This window comes from Nerophis lumbriciformis, linkage group LG04 (assembly GCF_033978685.3).
Source record: "Nerophis lumbriciformis linkage group LG04, RoL_Nlum_v2.1, whole genome shotgun sequence".
Taxonomy (NCBI): domain Eukaryota; kingdom Metazoa; phylum Chordata; class Actinopteri; order Syngnathiformes; family Syngnathidae; genus Nerophis; species Nerophis lumbriciformis.
This window is the reverse complement of record NC_084551.2, coordinates 35,184,505-35,209,844: the sequence shown is the minus strand read 5'-3', so window position 1 is coordinate 35,209,844 and position 25,340 is coordinate 35,184,505. Positions and strand designations below refer to the sequence as shown.

At 39.7% G+C, this 25,340-nt stretch overlaps 1 protein-coding gene across 1 annotated transcript; it reads right to left on the bottom strand.

Moving 5' to 3' along the window:
• Nucleotides 1-162: 162 nt before the first annotated feature.
• cdcp1a (CUB domain containing protein 1a) lies at nucleotides 163-23,677 on the bottom strand. Its single transcript, XM_061953513.1, has 9 exons — nucleotides 23,507-23,677; nucleotides 20,717-20,923; nucleotides 20,290-20,652; nucleotides 19,848-20,216; nucleotides 11,205-11,402; nucleotides 7,644-8,012; nucleotides 5,098-5,451; nucleotides 4,922-5,009; nucleotides 163-2,188 (listed from the first exon to the last, which is right to left on the bottom strand). Exons 1-9 carry the CDS (start codon nucleotides 23,568-23,570, stop codon nucleotides 1,753-1,755), a joined length of 2,448 nt encoding a protein of 815 aa, XP_061809497.1. The 5' UTR covers nucleotides 23,571-23,677; the 3' UTR covers nucleotides 163-1,752.
• Nucleotides 23,678-25,340: the final 1,663 nt, after the last annotated feature.

Here is a 25,340-nt window from a genome sequence, read left to right as displayed (position 1 = left end):
CAAATACGTAAGCAACCGTGTAGTCAACTGCTAGTCTGCACCATGATGAAGCAGAATGAGTCCAACGCCAGGCAAGGATGTTAAAATATTATCTAAACGGCAAAGATGTATCCATGAAAATATGGAGAAGCTGCTGATGGTGTGTTTGACTGATAAACAGCTAGAAGGAGATATAGTAGAAGTCTGCTCTCCAAAGTAAATGATTATTATTACATTAATTCATAAAATGTCTGTAGTAGTGAGTTGTAAATTATATTGTATTGTTTTTAGGCAAGGCAAGGCAACTTTATTTGTATAGCACTTTTCATACACAAGGCAGACTCAAAGTGGAAGACATGAAAAAGCTACAGGAAAATACCAAAAAAAGAGAAAAAGCCACCAAAGACAAGAACTAAAACACTAAACACATGAAATCAGCAAAAAACTCCAAATAAGTCACGGCGTGATGTGACAGGTGGTGACAGTACACCTACTTTGAGACAAGAGCTATATTGATGCATGCTTGTTTATGGTTTAAAGTCATATCCAACAATTACGACAGCGACTTTTTACTGTCAACTGAGTTTCGTTGTTTATATATAAATAGACGATTTCTGCTGGTGGTGTGACTCCGGATTTTGTCAACACGAAAAATGTGCCTTGGCTCAAAAAAGGTTGAAAATCACTGGTCTAGCCTACTGGTAATAAAGGCATGTACACGTTTTTCTAAGTCTTGAGTTGACATGAGCCCTCTAAGTCTTGTTACATTTTACACAATATTCCTTATCTCACAATTTTTTTTTAATTTACAAAAGGTATGTTACATCATAAAATGTTGCGGTTTTAGGGGAGGGGCATGCAGCAATCACATTGATTGCAATTAATTTAGATAAGAAATGCTGATTTTTCAATTAGATTAAAAGTTTTTGCATAATAGGATACTTTCGAAAAATATGTTACACAGTATTTACTAATACAGTATGGCCGTTGTAAAAATGTAAGGACATATGCCATATTTTTTAGAAAGGTCTTGAATTAAAACTGCACATCAAATCCACAGGCCAGTGGCTGTTTTAGCTTCAATAGTGCGAGACCCCCCTGCGGAAATGTTACAGTACTTTGACATCAGTGTCATTACAAAATAAAGAAACACTCAAACAAGACAGTTGAATCATTTTGAAGTCACTGGACCTCAAAGTTTGACGCATACAATCTATGTTTATTTAAAAACATATTTTTTGTTAGCCTTAATAGGCCCCTTTAGCTTTTGCTCAGGTTTTTAATCATTTATTATATGTATGTTTACCAAAGTCACTTAATTATGCTAAAGAAATGTTGTCATTGGAACAAACAGTGGTGATTTAAAACAGTATGTGTCTATGTAAAGTTTATTTTAGACCACCACTAAAAAAGGATAACCATTGTGTGAATGGAAGCATCTCTTACCACTTTATTGGTAAAAGTGGATAAAAGGCATTTAAATAACATACAGGACGTTGTTTTCCCTTGAATAATCTCCATTTGTACAAAATGGAAAAAAAAGTCCTTGTTTTTCCATTGGTCAAAAGTACAAAAGGGTGATTCAGTTCTGCTTTCCCAAGAGAAGTTCCGCCATCCAAGATAAAAAAAAATGAAGGCAACAAGCACATGCAGGCCTGGACATGCGTAGTTTGTGTGTCTAAATTTGGCAGCAGAGGAAAAAAAAAAGAGGACGTCTTGTGAGGCTGAGCAGCAAGTAATCACAACATCTCCGAAAGCTAAAGCTGCGTCCAATCAGTTGCCTCCCTCTGGTTCCAGTCGTGGCCCTATCTCATTGGAATGCTCCTCCAGCGAGGGTTGGGACTGGTAAATTACATTGTCCACAAAGGTGTGGCTCGGGGGCCTTTTGGGAAGCGGGGGAGCCTGTTGCTGTGACAAAGGATACTCCTGGTAAACTCCCACCTCCATGTTGCCGCCATCTTTAGACACCGGCAGCTTGTGTGTTTCCGTTTGGCCCGTGACGGGCCGGTAGGTGTCCGACTCTGTGTACACGCCCATCTCTGCCCCCTTTCTAAGCAAGTGGGTGTAAACCAGCGTGTCCTCAATGGAGGCGTACACATGGGACTCGTTGTCCTCGCGAGATTTTGGGAAGCCATTGCGTCCCGGTTGGAAATTGGTTCCATTGGGATTGTAGATGGACACCTGATGTTCAAGCTTCTTTTTCTTCTTCCTGTTTGGCAGCAAGCACAAGAGTCATTTAGTTCCAATCAGGATGCTCGAAATCCTTAACTTCAAGCATGTTTTAATGTCTGTAACTTATTTACTCTTTATTTATATCCTGTTATAAATTGTACTTTGGAGACCAGGGAAAAGGTAATGATTAATGATTCCTCCTGATTCAAATAAAGCTGAATTAATGACAACAACTTAAATAAGAACAAAAATTGAAATAAATACAATGGTACCTCAACTTAAGAGTGTTTTGCGACAAGAGCTGTCTTGTTATGCTTTAAATTGCAAGCAAAAAGTTGAGTTACAAGTCCTGTCATTAGTTGGGAGTAGCAAATGTCACAGTAAAACCCATAAGATCCGACCAAAACATCGTGTTTTACTCACTAGCATTAGATTATAGCTCGAGATGAAGATAACTTTGTTTTTCCAAGCACAGGAAGGAAGAAAAGTGAGTGTGAAGGACAGTGCTGAAAAGAACAAGTGGATAATACTCATTAACTAAATGAAAGAATAACCAAAAACATGACACAGCGTGTCGCAATTTAAGCGTCTGCACCATACTGAAGCAGAATGAGTCTAACGCCAGCCAATTTTGTTAGAATAATATCCAAATGGCGGACATTCATTCATGAAAATATGGAAAAGCTGCTGAAGGCGTGTTTGACAGAGAAGCAGCTGTAGAAAGATACTGCAGAAGTTCACTCTCAAAGGTAAACACTGTACATTATTGTTACTATGTTACTTTATAAAACTACTGTAGCTGTTTGTACTACATTCTATTATATTGCTTTGATACAATATTTCTTAAATAAAAGTTGTTTTTTAAAGACATGTCACATGTCAAATTGTGCTCTTTTTTTAAGAGTGAAAAAACAAAATTACCAAAGGAAACAACTTTGTGCTATTCGCAACATAAATGTTTTTCTAATGTTGTAAGGGATTAAACGCAAGTTATTCTGTTCAACGCACTTTATGTTAACACACCTATTACCGTATTTTTCGGAGTATAAGTCGCACCGGGGTATAAGTCGCACCTGCCGAAAATGCATAATAAAGAAGGAAAACAAATATAAGTCGCACTGGAGCCCGGCCAAACTATGAAAAAAACTGCGACTTATAGTCCGAAAAATACGGTACTCGCGAGCCAGATGTGGCTCTTTTGATGACTGTATCTGGCTCTCAGATGAATATTAGCTGACATTGTTTAACACGATAAGTACTGAATAATTACGCTAGAAATCAGTGTTAGAAATAACGTTCAAAACTTAAAACATTCTCATGCATTTTAATCTATCCGTCTGTTTTCTACCGCACCTGTCAGCAAGAACTGTTCACGATCGTTCCATCTTGATGGCAAATCAAGTGGAGGAAACACAAGTGAATGACATAAATGCAGCGCCATTCTTTTCCCTCGCTTTGGATGAGTCAACAGACGTAAGCCATTGATCCTATTTCAGCGTGATTGCTAGGTATTTTGCCGGTGACATTCTGTGTGAGGAAAGTCTTGCTGTGACATTCTGTGTGAGGAAAGTCTTGCTGTGACATTCTGTATGAGGAAAGTCTTGCTGTTTTGCCAATGAAAAGGACATCAAGACGGGAGGATTTATTCAAGTCTTTCATTGAGTTTGCTAAATTATAAAAATCCACCGATGGATAAACTTGTTTCGTGCTTCGTGCATGGTGGGGAAAAACAAAGGATTTGTAGCGCTTCTTCGTGAACATGATAGATAGACCCATCCCAAGTTTTCATTGCATTCTAAATCAGGAGGCGCTTTGTGCTCAAATGTGTGGCAAGCAGCTTGGTGAGGTGATGTCGCTGCTCATTCCAGTGGTCCACTTTATTGTTGCTCGAGCTTCAAATGATCGCCAATTTAAAACACTGCTGGATGAAGTTGGGAATAATTATCCTGGTCTGCTTTTGCACAGCAATGTGCGTTGGTTGTCAAGAGGGAAGGTGCTCAGCCGCTTTGCGACTTGCCTGAGCCAAATCCGGACCACCAGAGTCAGACATGATATTCACTGCCATTACAAATATATCTGCAATATATGTATGTGTCTGGTAAGGCGCATAGGTTTGTTATTCAATTTCATATAAAGCACCCTTTCATTTATCAATTGACGTTTTACAAGCTATTTTTTTTTTTATCAACCGTGTCTCAGCATGTAGTGTCAAGAAAAAAACACACAAAAAAAGTCCACCCCTGCAATCTGCTCTCTTCCTGGTCTGTTATAATGTACTGTAAACTACACCCTTAATTTTAAAAAAGCAGTGTTTGAAAAAGTGTGTGATCTAACTCAACAGTTTAACAGTAACAGTTTTAAAATAATTTCCCTCACAAATATCTCTCTCCTGTGAATGATCGCAACTTGCTCTTACATGTAACTCGCATCTGACCACTGATTGGCCATCTGCTGCATGCTATCAATCATTGTCACGTTGGAAAGAAGGCTGCGCCAGAAAACAAATCATGGAGCTTGTGAGCGGTCTAAAGCACAGGTTTTAGTCCAAGCAGTGGTTTTCCGCCTGGCACAAGTGTTTGACTTGTCTACATTCAATAGCTTTATATCATTTTTGGACGGTAAAAAAACTACACTCATGCTCTCCAAATCATTATTTAACTTAACATTTGCGGTCTCTATACTTCAACTTGATGCTTTCTTGCTACATTTACAAAGCAGACTAAAACATGGTCAGATGACAAGCTTCAAGTAATAAACTTTGCATACTTACTTGATAACGAAACAGACCACCACCAACACGATGATGAAAAGCAGCACCAGAGCCGCGACCACACTAGCGATGGTAACCAACAACATGTCTGAATGAGAGAAAACCATTGAACACACTCAAGCGTTTTGCTACAACTTTGTAAAAAGTAGAAACAATGTGTAAACAAACAAAAATACTTGTGCTTTTCCTGAGGGTCAGCTTTGTGATGACCTTAAAGTCTCCTCTCTCAGGCATGCAGTTGGACATGTTTAGGTAGAAGTTCTCGGAAACGCTGACCTCCTCAGCCTCCTCATCCTCCCTGCGACTATAGTCCTCCTCTAGACTGTCCATCCTCTGCACTCGGATGTTGGTGTGGCGGTTGGCGCATTTGGGCTGGCTAAGGTTGACGAACATCAAGTGCACCTCCGTCTTAGGGGGAAGCGAGACGATCCAGGAGACGGTGGCGTAGGACTCCATCCCAGCTGGCCAACCAGGCGTCGCCAAAAGAATGGGCGTGTTTTTTTGGGGGAATACGGTGAATATGTATCTTTCTGTGTTGATAGAGAAAACACTATCAATTATAAAAGGTTCACAGGTCACTTTTTCCTTACACATCCACAAATTGATACCAGTGATAACAAAACGGAATAGCATGATGATAGCCATAGAACAGGAAATGCAACATAGGAAGGTTCCTCTGCTAAGACAATTGAATAACAATTACATACACATTTATTTTAGATAGCAATGCTAACATAAATAGCATGTAGCTGAAAGCATAATGGCATAAAACTAGGGCTAAGTACCTGTCACAATGGATACCAATTCCTGCTACTTGGGAATCATATGGTACCAATTTTCTGTAATTTTGCGTGTGTTTGTGTTAATATACGTTAATTTGTTTAATAATTAAAAACATTTTTTTTATTAAACCGTGAGCCGATAATGACAACAGTGTTGTCCGGTTATTATGTCTGGTTTTCTAACACTTCTCAGTCTCAATCCATCCATTCATTCATTTTTTACCGCTTGTCCCTTTTGGGGCCAGGCCAGGGGGGTGCTGGAGCCTTACCCCGCTACACTCGGGCGGAAGGCGGGGTACACCCTGGACAAGTCGCCACCTCATTGCAGGGCCACGTCTCACATATAGTAGACTTTGCGGGCAGCATGGTGGGACAGGGGTTAGTGCGTGTGCCTCATGACCAGTACGAAGGTCCTGGATTTGAACCTGGGCTCGGGATCTTTCTATGTGGAGTTTGTATTTTCTCCCCGTGTCTGCTTGGGTTCCCTCCGGGTACTATGGCTTCTTCCCACCTCCAAAGACATGCACCTGGGGATTTTAGTGTGAATGTTGTCTGTGACTTGTCTAGAGTTAAGTTAAAGTACCATTGATTGTCACACACACACGAGGTGCGGCAAAATTATTCTCTGCATTTGACCCATCACCCTTGATCACCCCCTGGGAGGTGAATCATTTTTGGTGATTCAACCCCCAATTCCAACACTTGATGCTGAGTGCCAAGCACGGAGGTAATGGGTCCCATTTTTAGAGTCTTTGGTATGACTCGGCCGGGGTTTGAACTCACAACCTACCGATGTCAGGGCGGACACTCTAACCACTAGGCCACTGAGTGTACCCCGCCCTCCTCCCGACTGCAGGTGGGATAGGCTCCAGCACCCCCCGCGACCCCGAAAGGGACAAGCGGTAGAAAATGAATGAAGTAGACTTTGCATGTGGTTGCAATTGCATGACATTTAACAGCAGTAGTGTATCGGCTACGGTGTGTTGCCTAGTCAAGGAGTAGTCATTGCCATTAAGCTCAATCTAGTCTTTTGTTGCGTCCTAAAAAGTGTTAATATTGTAAGTATTTTACTTATTACACACTGCAACGAGCACCTTTTTTGTAGTTTTCATGACCAAATTTGGAGGTGTTGAAATAGCTATTAAAAATGGCTAATCAGTAGCATGGCAAATCCAAGGCAATCTACCGCTTTTTACTGTATGTTCGAGTGTTTTCTATCAGGCATACTTGCTTTGTCGGCATGGAAAATTGAGAGGGAGTTTGGCTGAGTCCACTCGGAGTGCTGCTTGAGTGAATGCTTCCCCGCCAAGTGTTTAAGCCGATGTCGAGTCTACAACTGGACGTGACGTAATGTGCAACAAAAGTATTGAAATATGGCACCTTTTGATTTTTATGAATAAATACCTGGAATTTGGTCGATGCCTATAAAAGTAGCGAATTCGGTACCCATTCTGACTTATAACTAGCGTTGGTTATTCGACTACCGTAAATTGATTAAGAAAATGAAGGATCTTTTATATACATCGGTCATTTCTTCTGTATAATTATTCATATTAATTTTAAGAGAGAAAATTTAAATTTCTGTTTGGATACGCAACTGCTGATAGTATGATGTACATTTTTTACACCACAAAATTAACACTGCCTCTGCTGGTTTTTCTCAGATAGTGAACACAATTTTGCCTGAACTGATGTGTGATTCATCAACAATCACAATTATTAAACACTTGAATTGTGTGCCCATCTCTGTAATGACTAACATAATAATAACCAGAAAAGCTTGACAGAATTTCCAGCAACACCTATAAAACTACCAAGTAAGTTTCACACCCTAGTGTTCCCTCTAATGTGTCTGTTCGGATGACTAGTTTTGAATTTTATTAAATGGTTCATTGCCTATATCGGATGGCATGCGTAGGACTCAATCATCATTTTGTTACCTGCTATCTCCTCTTTCAAACTGGCCATCAACATAGGCTTCACAGTAGGGGTCAGTGCTTGGCCCTTCCTTCTGGTCACAGTGACAGATATGTTGGTGTGGATTTGGACCTTCTGAATGGCCCCCTGAGGACATAAACGGGCTACAGTAGTTTTGTCATCTTCGATCAGTGTGATGAGGCTGTCGTTGCATGGCTGCTCAGGGAGGTGCTGCTGCAGGGGTCCGATTAAAGACTTTAGCTCCACAGTGCCATGCAGAGGAGGGCGGAGGGCCCAGGTCACAGCGCTGAGAGGGGCTGGGAGGCATTTCGGCAGCGAAGGCACTGAAAGAGGAACTGGAAACTTCGGGCAGTCCTGAAATTGGGTACAACCTGCGTAAAAAATATGAATATCGTGAATGAAGGCTTTAATAGGAAGACTGGGCAAATTATGAACTCGGCAACTGTACTACTAACATCCCTAGACTAAATGACATACGTCATGGCTCACATTTTTAATTGCTCTCTATGGAATTTGCTTGGCTTTAGATAGGGATATTCCGATCTGATATTGACATCAAATATCAGTCCAATGTCAGCAAAAAATTGATTATATCGGCTAAAATGTCTGATACAAGCAGTCCTGCAGCAGAGTGTTTACTTGTGCAAAGCTGGACAGCTAGTTAACATCTAAATGTCCTCTAATAAGCACACACAACTTTAGTTAAGTCATTTACAAAAGGTAAGAAGAATGCAGAAAAAGAGCGATAACTCAAAAAACAACAACATAGTGGACGAGAGAGAAGAGGAGAGAAGCTGTCAAAGGTTTTGCTATCATTTAAACGTGAAAAAGATGGTGAAATGTTCGCACTGTCAAATGGAGCTGACATTTCCCAGTAGCACTACATCGATGATGCGGCACATTACCAGAAAGCATACTTCATATTTAAGAGCAGCAAACAAGCAGAAACAAGGTAAAAGTCTATTTTGGGAGCCAACACCAGATTAAATGTTGGACTTGCAAAATTATTGTTTTATTCAAAAAAATGTAAGGACATGTTAGCATATACAGTTTATTTTAATGCTAATGAGTTGTTTGTCCAAAAATCAAACAACCCTTTATAACAATGTCCCTCGTTATACTTTATTAGTCCTTTTGTTTAGTTTGGTTCTTTAGGACGTGAACGTTTATTTTTTGCATTAGTTATATATTACCTGGTTCATGTTCATCTGGATTTTATCTTTTTAAATATTTTTTGGGGGTAATATATAGCGATGCTCCTGTGGTAAAAGTGCAATTTCAATGTTATGTGCTTTTATAAGACGAAATAATTTAGGTCATCATAAAAAAAATATTTTTAAAACTAACTTATTGATTCATGACAACTTAATGAATTATTGTGGCCACTAGGTTTGCCAAAAAAAAAATTACAAATATTTATACCACTCCAACTTGAGGACAGCACGGTTAATTATAAATTGGTTTGTGTTTTACATACCAAACATTATGCTCTGTTTGACTAATTTAACTTGATCAAGCCTTTTCTAACATATACTATAGAAAATAAAAGTAAGTGTGATTCCTGTAGATATCGGATCGAATCAATATCGGTATTGGCCAGTACTTAAGGCTCCAATATCGGAATTATATCAGAAGTGAACAAGTTGTATCGGGACACTCCGACTCTAAATACATTACCTGAATCATAACATTTCATTTCAATCTTGATTTGAGGCAGTACCACTTTTGATTTCTCATAATAAATCAAATAAATACTACTTTAAAGAGCTATTCTTGAAATGTTGTTCCTGGATGATGAATGTATGTGTTTCTTAACAAACAAAATCAAAGTTATTTACTTATAGGGAGATCTTTTGACTAAATGTCCTTAGCTAAAAAAGAGTTAGCTGAGTAATGAGTATGAGAGAATCTCTCTGAGAGTTCTCGATTTCAATTTCCAAGACAGCTGTGAAGACAACAATAATATGACATAAATACACAAGGATGATGTCCAATGTTGGTCTACTACAGTGTTTTTCAACCTTTTTTGAGCCAAGGCACATTCTTCGCGTAGAAAAAATCTGGAGGCACACCACCAGCAGAAATCATAAACTCAGTTGACAGTAAAAAGTTGTTGTCGCAATTGTTGGATATGAATTTAAACCATAACCAACCATGCATCACTATAGCTCTTGTCTCAAAGTAGGTGTACTGTCACCACCTGTCACATCACCCCCTGACTTTTTTTGAGTTTTTTGCTGTTTTCCTGTGTGTAGTTTTTTAGCTCTTGTCTTGCGCTCCTATTCTGGTGGCTTTTTCTCTTTTTTTGGTATTTTCCTGTAGCAGTTTCATGTCTTATATTTCCCGCATCTACTTTGTTTTAGCAATCAAGAAAATTTCAGTTTTTATCCTTCTTTGTGGGGACATTGTTGATAGTCATGTCATGTTCGGATGTACATTGTGGACGCCGTCTTTGCTCCACAGTAAGTCTTTGCTGTCGTCCAGCAACCTGTTTTGTAGCCAGTTCAGTTTTACTTTCGTTCTGCATAGCCTTCCCTAAGCTTCAATGCCTTTTCTTAGCGGCACTCACCTTTTGTTTATTTTTGGTTTAAGCATAAGACACCTTTTTACCTGCCTTTACAAAGCAATTAGCTACCGGCTGCCACCTACTGATATGGAAGAGTATTACACGGCTACTCTGCCGAGCTCTGGACAGCACCGACACTCAACAACAACACATCATTTGCAGACTATAATGACTGGTTTGCAAAAAAATTTTCTAACCCAAATATGTGTAATTAGATAATCTCCCACGGCACACCAGACTGTGTCTCACGGCACACTAGTGTGCCGCGGCACAGTGGGTGAAAAACACTGGTCTACTAGACATCAAACTGGTGATAATGCTCAACAGCACCGTTGCTGGTTGCAGCAAAGTATTGCACCATACTTTGCTTTAATTACTTGACAATTTCACAAATGTAGAGGCACATATCTATTAGTATAGTTATGTCTTAAAGCCATGTCTACACAAATAGGGATATTTTAAAAACATATTTTTCCATGTGTTTTGGCACAACGTCCACAAGCAAATGTGAGCTATTCTCATTAAAAACTGAGCTCTTGGAAAACTTAAACACGGGTGAGATTTCAAAAATTCAAAACTTAAAGGGGAACTGCACTTTTTGGGGAATTTTGCCTATCATTCACAATCCATATATAAGACATTGTGAAGGATAGTGAATAATAGGCAAAATTCCAAACAAAGTGCAGCTACCCTTTAAGATTTGCACAGGCAACGGAAAAAAAAACATACATCAATCATGTTTCCTGGGCGCTGTATATTTGAGTCCTGATTTTAAAGAAAACATACACGCCACTACATCACTATATTGATGAACAGATTATAATTTACGACCAAGTCAGCTCTGGCTGCCTTTGCATGACAGCTGGTCAATTTGATTTTATGTGGGTAGAGAATTTTTTTTAAAACGTGTGTTTTTGCATTACTGTAAGAAATAGATTGACTACATTTAATCTGTGACGTGAGTAGCCAGAAGTGTATGACTCAACTAGGGATTTACCGATGACTCCACTGGCGGTGACGAGCACGTCTTGGCGAAGACAGTCCTGGAAAGACAGCTGAGTAACGCTTCCAGATGAGACTGTGATATTCTCCATCGTCGTAGAGTTCATCTTCATCTCACATTCAGATGCCGACCTCAACCTTTCCAAGTGAAGAGAAAGGACCTTCAACTTCCTCAGGTCGACATAACACAACACTGCAAATAAGAATGCAAAAATATTCAAACAAGCTGAAATCAAACAGGATTCCTCTCTTCATTCCAGCTGTGTCGGCTGTCATGCCTGACTAAGCAATGAGGCAACATTGGAGCTCCCTGACCCTAAACGCTTGAGGGGATCATTACTGTAAACTTCACTCTCCGTGTCTTTCTATAATCACCACACTATTTGTGTAAATGCGAAAAACATAAAATAACATGTAGTGGAACTTCTGTGACATTTTGGAAGACGGTCTGCCAGGCACGCAGCTGCAGTGTACATTAAGCAGTACATTTTTGCACTGGTGTTGCAACAGGTAGATAAATGAAAAAAATATCTTACTTGCTGCAACATGCAGCATGTTGATCAAACTTCCAAAACTAAAACATCCAAGTTGTTTTTGGGAAATCAGAATCAGAATCAGAAATACTTTATTAATCCCCGAGGGGAAATTACAATTTTCAGCACAATCCCATTCAAGATCAGACAAACATTACAGGGAGACAGAACAGGATCGCTGACGGGTCTGCCCACTTCTGGCGCCCCTTACAAAAAGGTGAGATACAGGTAAACAATTTGGGGGGGGGGGGGAATCGGTCTAAGCCTGGGCCCCTGGAGAGGGGGTCCAGACTGAGGCCAAGGGAAAAAACAACTCATAGCCATAGCACACATCCCTCTTACATGTGTTTAAGAGGGAAACATCAAAGAACACAGAGGACATTAAAGACATTAAAAGAGCAGAGCTCATGCAACCAGCCACTTCTACATACAGCTATGAATAAAAAGTAAAAGAAACATATACACTGTGGTGGCCTCTGCGGTGTTCCACGCCATCGTCTGCTGGGGCGGAGGGAGCATGGTCAGAGAGAGGAGCAGACCCAACAAAGCAACCAAGAGAGCAGACTCCACTCTCGGCCGCCGACTAACTCGGCCAGTGTCCAGTCCGCATGGATGATCGAGGATGCGTCTAAGGAGACTGAGGTTTCCGATACCTGCTCATTCAGCCGAGACAATGTGAAGCCTGTCCGTCCCGGCGCTCAGTGCTAGCTCCACAGCCCTGTCTCTTCATCCGCATCTCCTCCAGTCTCTCCAAACGGACTCTGATGTGGCAGAGACCCAGCAGCTGGTCTCCATGGACAACAGGCTCCTGGGAGGCAGATCCAGAAGTCCACAAAAAAGTACCGCAGAAGTCACGGAAGTGCCACCCCTTGTCACACAGTCCCAAAGGGTCCCAAACCAAAAGGCAAAAAAACACAAGAGCACAGAGCTCCTGGCAACAGCAGCCACTACAGCGGCGCCGTCTTGGAAAAATAAATAAATAAAGTAATTATTAGGTAAAAATAAAAATTGAGGAATAATTTGGCCATTATAAGTGCTCCAATAACTGTATATTAGGGAGGTAACTAGTATAAACAGTGTTAATGATAACTGCGGTAAAACTTCCCATGGTTAATATTACCATTTTAAATTTAAATGATCAAAAAACAGTGATTGATAACTGCACTTTGATAAACTCGCGGACTGACTGGCGACAGCTCACTAGCCTAAATTCTAACATGAAAACAAGAGACATTAACAACTTTCCCCATTGCGACACAACATACCCTAATCTAAAATTATATAAACACATTACTGTCCGAAGAACTAAGATACAGGGACATGAGCACTCTTTGAGGAAAAAATAGGAAAATTGAGAAAAAAGAGGAACATTTCTATTAGCACAAAGTGCCACCACGCAAAGAACATTTTGAAAATCAAAATTACATTTCCTGCAGTTGGGTGAATTTCTACACTATATTTTACTTTTAGATTTATTCTAACCTACTAACCTCTTGGGCTATCCTTTTGACACTTAAATGTCACATGTAATGTACCCCAAAATTATAATTTTTAGTAGATAATTTTGTAACATTTTTATTGAAAATGTAAAGTCAAATTCTATAACATGCATGCAAAGAACTCAGACAAGTTTTTCCATTTGGCAACTCTACCCTGTAATCACGCTCCCTCGGTTGGGTAATACACTTCTGGTGTTGTGACCTCTGTTTACAATCCGTCACGTCAAAAATATACCTTTTCGCTAGCTACTAATAAATACTCTAGAACTACAACTAGTTTGGAACTAACAGTGTTCAGATTGTAATCATGCAAATATGATTAGCAGCAATGTGGACAGTCGTCAACGCTGTGGCTCGGAGAGCGAACAGTAAGTAAGCTAGCTATTCGGTTAGCTAATTACCAAGCTTGTTTCGGTCAGTGTGGTGTTGAGGCAAGAGGAACAGAGAGTACATGCGACCGAGGCAAACATTAAACAAATTTTGTTTAGATCGTATTTTTATTGATATTTTATTAAAAAACACAAAAGTGATTTTTGACCCGAAAATGAAAGTTTAAAAACTTTGGTTTTTGCGAACATTTCACATGCCTGAAGATATTCAATTGTGTACATTGAACATACAGGCTGTGCTCTCTTAGAAAAGAGTGATCATTCTAAATACGAATATACGAAATACGACAAGAAGGTGTTTTTACGGTACGGTCAAGGTCCGCTGAACAGAGTCGGATACCACAATGCCAGCATATTGTTTCATTCCTACTAGAGATGTCGATAAATGCGTTAAAATGTAATATCGGAAATTATCTGTATCGTTTTTTTTTATTATTGGTATCGTTTTTTTTTTCCGTTTTTTTTATCAAATTAACATAAAAAACACAAGATACACTTACAATTAGTACACCAACCCAAAAAACCTCCCTCCCCCATTTACACTCATTCACACAAAAGGGTTGTTTCTTTCTGTTATTAATATTCTGGTTCCTACATTATATATCAATATATATCAATACAGTCTGCAAGGGATACAGTCCGTAAGCACACATTATTGTGCGTGCTGCTGGTCCACTAATAGTACTAACCTTTAACAGTTAATTTTACTAATTTTCATTAATTACTAGTTTCTATGTAACTGTTTTTATATTGTTTTACTTTCTTTTTTATTCAAGAAAATGTTTTTAATTTATTTATCTTATTTTATTAATTTAAAAAAAAAAGTACCTTATCTTCACCATACCTGGTTGTCCAAATTAGGCATAAAAATGTGTTAATTCCACGACCATATATATCGGTTGATATCGGTATCGGTTGATATCGGTATCGGTAATTAAAGAGTTGGACAATATCGGAATATTGGATATCGGCAAAAAGCCATTATCGGACATCCCTAATTCCTACCGTTGATACATATTTCTTCTTCATTAGAAGACTACCAAGAAAAAGCTGACTTAGGCTGAAGGAGAAGCACCTCACCTGCCTCTTTTTTAAACCACGTTAGAGTGGTACGCTAATTCATATTATTGGGTTCGATATGCGAATCTAGGAGAATTTAATTAAGAATTTTCAATGTATTTGTAGAGGAATATATTCAGCGGGACTTTGATGCGGTGACTTAAAACAACAGAGTCTGTGGAAAAATAGCTGACACGCTTATGGTACGAAATGTAAGATTCACGCCCCAACAAATTAGCGAAAAAGCTGAAGAAACTTTGGAAGAGGGTTATAAAAAGATAAAGAACAGTCGCGGTGGATGCGACCGCTGTAGTAATGTACCAACAAACCAAATGCAGCAACAAGAACTCTGATCTCGTAGTTTGAGGTATATGTGCTTAAATATAGGAGGCAGTGAACAAGTGGAACTAAGACAGATCTATTAAGGTTAATTTGTGTCTTTATTACGCTAGCTTTTTTTACACTAAATTTACGTAACAAATTTTTTTGCGTTTGAATTTTGTGAAATTTTGCTGACAATTTCATTGAAAAAAATGTGGTGTTTTAAAATTCAGTGTAAAAAAAAAATCAGTGTATGAAAATTCAGTGCTGAAAAATTCAGTGTAAAAAAACATTGTTGCTTCAAAAAGCAAGACTCACGTCCGGTAAATTAAGACTGAAGCAATCGATTCTAGGTGTCAAGTTTGAAGTCATGTGACACTGGTCTTGCAAAACAGCATACAAATGGCAGTTAATTTGGCTAGATTAGCGTAATACAACATAATTAACATTTCATACAATATAATTAACATTTCAATGCAGTCCCTGGATATTTTTAAAATATAGAAATTATTCCAATGGTTAGAATCTGCACTTTTGAGTGACATACAAAGCTACGCTTCATGCAGACCGGGCACGAACAAAGTAGGGCAGAGTGGGTGGGGCTTGTTTACGAGCAGCGAGTGTCAGACAGAAGTAGATTTCTACAGTAAAGTTCTGCAGAACCAGTGATATTATATTGGATATTTGGATGCTTTTTTAACCTATTGTGTTTATGTTTCGCCGTGTTTGTTACAATATTCAATGTTTTATTGTTCATAGTTAATATTGTAAATCCCACATTCTATATTTTGTACATTATGAAATGTCCTATTTTCATGTGTGGGTTGAAAAGTGCTTTGGAAAGTTTGCTATTTTTGTCAAAGCTGAATTTGTTTGTATAGTTAATGTCATTTTTTTGGAGTTATTTGTCCAGTAAAAAAAGAAAGTTATCCTTTTTCTTACAGGCCAATTTTTTAATTAATTGTTTCAGTCAAAAGCCAAAGACATGCACCTGGGGATAGGTTGATTGGCAACACTAAATTGGCCCTAGTGTGTGAATGTGAGTGTGAATGTTGTCTGTCTATCTGTGTTGGCCCTGTGATGAGGTGGCGACTTGTCCAGGGTGTACCCCGCCTTCCGCCCGATAGTAGCTGAAATAGGCTCCAGCGCCCCCCGCGACCCCGAAAGGAATAAGCGGTAGAGAATGGATGGATGGATGGATGTTTCAGTCATTCAATAGAGATTTTAAAGTTATTTTTGCATTATTAAAACTAATAAAATAGATATTATTTTAGGCATAACAAAACATGTTGAGTAACCTCAGTGATGCCTACATAAATGTGTGTCTTTAGTTAGTATTTTGTAACATAACAATTGTATATCCAAACAGAAGAGGAGTTATAATTTAAATGTTTGGAAATTATAAGGAATCTTTGAGTAAACTTAAAATATCATTTGATACAATTAGATTAAAAATCGATTATTGATGCATCAGTAATTTATGTATATTGATGCAGTTATACAATTATTTTCGTTTCACTAAATAAGCGTTTATCACTTGCAACATTTAAAAACAGTGCATTTGTAATAAGAAACAGGTAAATACATTTCCATCACATTTATTAAATTCATGGAAGTATGTGTAAAACTAGAACATAAGTGCCCTATAGTAAAGGAGCTGGTCGGATCTCTCATTGAGGTGGCTTGCTGCAATCAGCCAAATTTAAGAACTGTCTGCATTACATTTTTTACAATATATAAATCGATTATAAATTGACGCTTACTAATCAATTTTATAATCTTCCATATTCGAATTGCGATTAATCTAAAAATCGATTATTTACCCCACGTACAGCAGAGACCACAACATCTTTCCCTATATCTAATACCCGCACTTTGTGAAATATTTAATTTTTTAACCCAGCCCATTTCACACTTTGAAAGACTTTCAAAACTATACGAGTCTAGAAAGCTATGACCACTTTGTTTGTGGATGGGTTCGTGACGTTTGTGTTTATCTGTATAAACCCAATGGACATCGTGTTGTCAAGCCAAGCTAGTGATGGACTCTCAGAAATTATATGACCAAAGTTTGACACCCTGGATAATCATGGATAACCAATCTAATGTCATCTCAGCACACTGTGACAGTAAGGCAGGATTGGGAGAATAATGTTCTCATTTCGCTTCACTTCTGTTTTATGTGGAGTCAGTCCGGATGAGAGGAGTGAGTACAATTTTTTTTATCAAAACAACTACTAATAACAGTTCTTCGATCAGCACATCAAGTTAATGCAAAGTGGGGCTGTTATTTATTTTAGATACATTTTTACTTACAAAATGTTCTTAATTACCTGAAATGATCCGAACAAACACAAAGTCGTCAGTATGTCACGTTTCGGTTTGTTTGCAGCAATGCATGCTCTTCTTTTTAGTCATTTCTCAATGTCCAGAAATAATCTTAGGACTTCGATAAAAGCTAGTTTTATTCCTTCCACCTCGATTGTGACAGTTGACAATAGCACACGTGTTACTGGTTAAATGAACGTCGGCCTTAGTCAAGTCACTTTTGGAAAGTAACTTTGGCCATTCAATATGTACACTGGCAATGCATTGTGGGATATGTCAAAACATTCTAACCCCTCTATACATTGTTTATGGCTGACTTACTGCGAGAAAAACTAATCAGAAGTGCTAATGACAATTACAGTATTATAGAAGAGGACATCATTGTTTACATCCAGAGCAGCTAGCTATCTTTGAAACTAACTCAGGGGTGGTGAGAATGTTCACACTTTCCGAGTCGAATATTCGACCTCGGGGGGCGTTCCAGTTGAAATTCAGACTAGAAACTCGGAAATTCCGACTTCCCAGTACAAATGGAACGTTTCTGCCACCCTCCTCAAAAGTGCCAGTGAGAGCGATACAGACCTTCTCAGGCCATGACAGAGGTGTCATTCAACTAGTTGTAAACCGATGTATCATCCTAAAAGTTATGAAAATATCTTATGAAGGTTAAAAAGTTACTTAGTCCTACTTTAAAAAGTTACTTAGTGCTGCTTTAAATAGTCTAATAAAAGACCTAAATAAAAAGTATTTATATATTTAAAGACCAACATTTGTGTTTTTGTTCATTAATGGTATTAAAATGTATTTGTTTTATTACATAATGCCTTTAGCTCTATTTAGCAATTTTTTTTTCAGGGCCATAAAAAACCCCCGCCATCCATTGGACACTCCCGCTTGAGCTCATCATACATTTGATAGATTGTAGTGTGAAACATGTATACTAAATGACAGAATATAGCGTTATTCAGTGTAACAATTGTACTCACATTAAAGTCCCTAAAAGCGCAATTACTTTTCTGTATAAAGGAAATAACACACCGGTCTTTCCTCGTCTCTCACTGTGGTTACAGTGAACACAAAAAAATCATGTTCCCGAGGTCACACTGGCATCGCACCTCGCCTCCAGGGGGGGCCTGCCCCACTATTTGAAAAGGACTGATTTAGCGTGATAGCTACCTTGTCCTGCTAGCGTGACTCTAGGGAGACAAAAAGTGCAACATGTTGTGCTTGCGTTTACACCTGTTGCCGTTTAACAACGGCGGTGAGGCACGCCGAGGACTCCACGGTAGTAAAACAAGTGAATTGAAGTGAAAAAGGTGACCATCTGCAGCAGCCCAATAATGATTTGTTAATGCTGGCGAGGTGGCCGGCTTCATCATGGAGCTCTGTGCCCATACATAATGGCCTTTGGTATGGGCATCAGCCGCTTCACAAGGCTCAAAGACAAGACAACCCTTACAATTGTTACCAGGAATTGAGATCAGGGGTTTCAAACTCAATTTAACTGGTGGCTGCAGGAGGTATTTAGTTGGGGAGAGGCTGGGCCGCACAAAGTGTTCATTTACCAATTACATTTGAACTACATGACTAAATTTGTTAAATACTTCTACCAGCAGCTAAAGTGACTCTGAGCTATGGTAGACCTTATGTCATTGTAAATGTAAAATCGAAAGCAAAAATTGGGTATTGTGACACTGCTGAGTTCCCCAGGATATGACCGGAGACATTTTTGCTTGCTTATGAGAGTTGTTCTTTGTGTTGCCTAGTGTGTTCGTTGTGCTGTCTTTTTTGTGTTTGCGAATTATTATAGTTAGTAAGGGTGCTTAAAAAAAATCGATTCATTCAAATCGCGATTTTTATTTATTTTTCGATTCGATATTTATTACGACCCCTACTCTACATAGAATGGTTGTAATTCCTCAATGATAAGTGCTATTGTGTGAAACATCTTAAATTTAAGCTGAAAGTGTACAATTAAAACTGCAGCCCTTTGAGACACTCGCGATTTAGGGCTATATAATAATAATAATAATAATCATGGATTAGATTTTATATCACGCTTTTCTATTATAAGATACTCAAAGCGCTCACAGAGAAGTGGGAACCCATCATTCATTCACACCTGGTGGTGGTAAGCGACATTTGTAGCCACAGCTGCCCTGGGGTAGACTGACGGAAGCGAGGCTGCCAGTTTGCGCCTACGGCCCCTCCGACCACCACCTATCATTCATTCATCATTCATTCACCAGTGTGAGCGGCACCGGGGGCAAGGGTGAAGTGTCCTGCCCAAGTACACAACGGCAGCGATTTGGATGTCAAAAGGCGCGAAGCGAACCTGCAACCATCAGGTTTCTGACACGGCCGCTCTACCCACTACGCCATACCGCCCCATATATAAGTAATCTTTGATTGATCGATTGATTGATTGATAAAACCAATCTTGTTTATTTTATTGTTGTTACATTAATGCAAAAGTCTAAAAACTGTTGTCGTAAACCAGTTTACATACCTGGTGAACTCGCCTTGAAAGAGGACACATTGAGTTTCAGGGACAGTCCTGGAGAACCAGCTCGTCTTCTGTCCATCTCACAGTTTCTCAGAGTCAAAGAGTTGTCCCCCTGATTTATGACCGGCTGGGTGTCTGTTAGACCTAGCACCAGCGCCTGCCTGCCTTTACTGTGATACTCTGCCGCCGTTTCCTTCTTTAGACAACGCGGCTGTGTGATGTTTAGGAACTCAATAGTCGCCTTATATTTCGCCTCGATGTGAAAGTGCCACTCCATCACGTCGTCATCAGGGAAGCTCTCCGGGAAGTTTGGAGAGAGCAACTCGATGGAAGAGCTCCGGTGTGGCAAAGACACTGTGATTTTGGCGAGGGCTACAAGTGAAAACATACAATTTAGACACAGCAAAGACAAGATATAGAGAATGCTACAACGATGCTAACTTACATTTAATTTCCTCCCCAACAGACACACCAAACTGGTCCCTTTGCACCTTCAGTCTTGATGGAACATCCAGAGAGAAGCTGCCCTCATTCAATATCTGAGTAGCACTGATTGGGCCTCCTCTGCAGTATTTCCCAATGACAACAATCCCTGACACCTGGAAGGCCTTTAGGGTGTAGGTGTGTCTGTCTGGACAGTTCGCAGATGGACTTATTTGTCTCAGACCCCCTTTAGTGAAGTCCACTTGGATCGCTTTCGGTGCTGAGGCTTTCAGGTTCCAAGTAAATGTGCGGTGGAACTCCAGCTGCGTAGAGGAGTCTGAGTCCGTCTGCATGATGTCGCTGATGCACGACCTTGCTGTACATTCTGGGGAGAGATCTTTCGTCAGCAAGTGCTTTGGAAGAAAAAAATACTCCCGGTTCAATGTTACCTATATTTCTAATTATCTCCACTTTAAATACATCTTCAGGTCGGGGGCAATCAAATTCCACCACGGAAGGGGTGTTTTCTTTTAACAACAGAGATGTGTCGAACCTGCACCTCGCCCCTAAGCACACTTTGCATTGCGACCCTTTGACCTGGTTGCTTATGTTGAGGGCGGTGCCTTGGTCAGGGGTTAGTGTCAGCCTCTGAACGCCTGCAAGCAAACAAAAAAAAACAGAGGAGTCAACAATCAAAGATTTTCTAAGGAATTTAAAGGAATTCTAGACATAAATCAGAATAAAACTGTCCCTTGCCACATTGTCCTGAATTTTTTATTTTTTCAAAAGCATATTTTGCACAATTTTTTACCCAAGTTAAGCATGTTAAGCAATAAAAATAGATCCGTGAACAAAAAATAACACCACACTACTAGATGAAACAAAACCAATAAGAGCGTGCTGCACAGCATTGTGGCCACTGATTGGCTCAGCCTCAGGAAGCTATTTTAGACTGAAAGAGTGCAAAGGTGACTATGTGGGCTATCTAATGTTTAGTGGGCTCTCATGATGTTAAAATAAATGTAGATGGTTGTAAACCGTTTTATGCTCTAGTTATGTAAACATTGTATTTATAGTTAACAATTCCTAGTGTGAATGTGAGCATGAATGTTGTCTGTGTTGGCCCTGCGATGAGGTGGCGACTTGTCCAGGGTATACCCCGCCTTCCGCCCGTGTGCAGCTGAGATAGGCGCCAGCACCCCCCGCGACCCCGTAAAGGACAAGCGGTAGAAAATGGATGGATGGGATGGAATTCCTACTTCCTGGAAAATAATTGACCACGTCCAGGTCAATTAACAGCATTAACTGAGAGACAACTGCGGACCTCATATACTGTAACTCAGGCTTCTGTACAGTGTTCACTTTCACAGCTCTTAAGGGATGACGTTTTAGTGTGGGAAAACAAACACTAAATACCTATTCATTTTACATATGCATTTCTCTCAAAAACCTTCTATCTTCCAACTCAGTTCACATATTTAATCATTGTTGAAATAAAAAACATCAAGGTTGACACTTCAAATAGTGTAAGGCAGGGGTGTCAAACTCAAATACAGAGTGGGCCAACATTTAAAAATGAACAAAGCTGCGGGCCAAGGTTGAACAAATTAACCTTTTAATAGGGACCCAAACAAGTTTTGCATTGAATATTGAATTAGCAAGGCTTATATAACTTTATAGTGACATGCAAAATCGAGTTTCAAATAATAACAATAATAATTAAAAAATATCAATGGCATATCAAATACAATTTAAATAAAAATGTACTGCCTCTTTTCTATTTGTAGCCTTCTGAGGTAAATATCAACATTAACTTTTTCCACAGCATAATACATTTGAAAATAAAATAACAATGAATAAACCAACCATTCAGGACTTTAAACTGCTCAGTTTGCAACACACTGATCTAATCTGATGTGCCCAAGCCAGATACCTGCCATATTTTCTTGGATGCTAGTTCATTAATGTCGGGGCTCAGGCTTTGAGCTGAGGCAACCTTCATTATCCAACGAAGGTATTCATCAGTCATTATATCTCGTAGTCCACCCGGACCACAGTCTTGGGGGCGTGCCTTAAAGGCACTGCCTTTAACGTCCTCTACGAGCTGTTGTCACGTCCGCTTTTCATCCATTCTAACAACGTGCCGGCCCAGTCACAAGATATGTGCGGCTTCTGTACGCACACACACGTGAATGCAAAGCATACTTGATCAACAGCGATACAGGTTACACTGAGGGTGGCTGTATAAACAACTTAAAAACTGTTAGAAATATACGCCACACTGTGAATCCACACCAAACAAGAATGACAAACACATTTCGGGAGAACATCTGCACTGTAACACAACATAAACACAACAGAACAAATACCCAGAACCCTTTGCTGCACTAACTCTTCCGGGATGCTACAAAATACACCCCCCCCCTCCCCCCACACACACACACCTTGTAGCGTCCCGGAAGAGTTAGTGCTGCAAAGTGTTCTGGGTATTTGTTCTGTTGTGTTTATGTTGTGTTACGGTGCGGATGTTCTCCCGAAATGTGTTTGTCATTCTTGTTTAGTGTGGGTTCACAGTGTGGCGTATATTTCTAACAGTGTTAAAGTTGTTTATACGGCCACCCTCAGTGTAACCTGTATCGCTGTTGATCAAGTATGAGTTGCAATCACCTGAGTGTGCGTGCAGAAGCCGCACATATTATGTGACTGGGCCAGCACTCGTTGGACTGGATTAAAAGCGGACGTGACTATTTTCGGGAGGGGCACTGAAATTTGGGAGTCTCCCGGGAGGGTTGGCATGTATGAAAATTAGCGGTGAATGCGGTGTTACCGCGGCAACGCCGCTGTATATAATCGGCGGGCCAGCTCTAGTGTTAATTTGATATCGCCTCAAGGGCCAAATGAAATTACACGGCGGGCCAAATTTGGCCCGCGGGCCAGAGTTTGACACCCATGGTGTAAGGCAACTGTACCCAAAACTAAAAATGCACTAATCTCTTTGCTGATTTTTCAGACACGAACACACCTATTCGTTCATGACACAAACAAGACAACTCTTTAGTCAACTAGATCCTGCTTGACTTCAAATAAATACACTCAAAACGAAATCATTGATGTGGTTGCCGCAAACAATAAAATAATGACGGAAACACAATGATTCATCTGTGAGCACCTCGCCCATGATACCGCAGTTCAGCAGCAACTTGGCTGGTTTTTAACGGTTAACAATTCAACAAACTCACCTGAGACCACGAGGAAAACACAATACAAGAATAAAACAACGACCGGAATTCTTGATGAATACATGCTGTTTAACAATGTGAAATCATTTGGCTTTTGAGCATGGTGTCCTCATGTCGCGTTGGTTAGCTTGAGCTCGTTGATAAGGTACCAGCCGGATACTTCCTGGAATACGTGCGCGAGGGAGCGGTGAACTGCAGGTAGCGTGGGCGTGGCGAGTGGGCGTGGTTTATTAATAATAACTGGGCTGAACTGTACAGGCTTATAAACCCAAACTGTTTGTTTACATGCTTTTTTTATTTCTCTTTGCTATTCGGGCTTTTTGGACCCTAATTAGAATAAAAACTAAGAATCATCTGTTTTATATGATGTACTTAGTCCCTAAGTAACAAACGTGTACTTCATGTTTAGTGACATGCTAATTCTTATTTTTACACTTTTTTTTTTCCAAATTCCATTGTATGTTATACTCTTCTGATACCACCATATGGCAGTATAAGTGTCCACATAAGGGCCATACGACCCCAATTCAGTAGTGTACACCAGTGGTCCCCAACCACCGGTCCGTGGATTGATTGGTACCGGGCCGCACAAGAAATAAAAACTTTTTTTTTTTTAATTATTATTTTTTTTTTTTTTAATTAGATCAACATAAAAAACACAATATATACATTATATATCAATATAGATCAATACAGTCTGCAGGGATACAGTCCGTAAGCACACATGATTGTATTTCTTTATGACAAAAGTGACTAAGAGTGACCCCCCCCCCCCCCCCCCCCCCCTCCCTCCCCCTGGTCCGTGGGACAAATTTTCAAGCGTTGACCGGTCCGCAGCTACAAAAAAGTTGGGGACCACTGGTGTACACAATTTTGGAAATAAGAGCTAAAAGGTGCTGTCCACGCATGTGGCCAACTAAGCCTTTAGAGGTGTAAGCATTGTATAATTATTAAGGATTCACTATTATTTGTATGCACAGAGTTATGTGTAAAATGAATTTAAAAACATACATAATACGGAATCGATATTATATTGCTAATTATCAGGCATGTGCACATTTTTATTTTTTAAACCTTCATTTATAATATTCAACATTTACATATACATATACAAGCAAAGTAATAATAATAATCAAAACAAGTACAGAAACAGTACAAAACAGCGCCAGGGGGTTGTAAACTCAATAAAGCAACTAATGAAGAATGGGCAGCACGGTGGAATAAGGGTTAGTGCATGTGCCTCACAATACAAAGGTCCTGAGTAGTCCTGAGTTCAATCCCGGGCTCGGGATCTTTCTGTGTGGAGTTTGCATGTTCTCCCCGTGACTGTGTGGGTTCCCTACGAGTACTCAGGCTTCCTCCCACTTCCAAAGACATGCACCTGGGGATAGGTTGATTGGCAACACTAAATTGTCCCTAGTGTGTGAATGTGAGTGTGAATGTTGTCTGTCTATCTGTGTTGGCCCTGCGATGAGGTGGCGACTTGTCCAGGCTGTACCCCGCCTTTCGCCCGGATGCAGCTGAAATAGGCTCCAGCAGCCCCCTCGACCCCAAAAAGGACAAGCGGTAGAAAATGGATGGATGGACGGAAGAAGAATGCAAAATATATATATGTGTAAAGCCATAGGCTCACACAAGTTCCATAAATAATAAAAAGTTGGAGCACAGCATCATAGAGGTAGAAAGCGTTTTAAAGTAAAGTTCTAATTCTTTTTTAAAGGCACAAAAAACAGGTGGTGTATTTAGAAACTTACATTTATGAATATAAAACTTAGCCAATAGTATAATGAGGTTGCAAAGGTAAAATTCCTTTTTAAATTTTTTCTCATGCTGT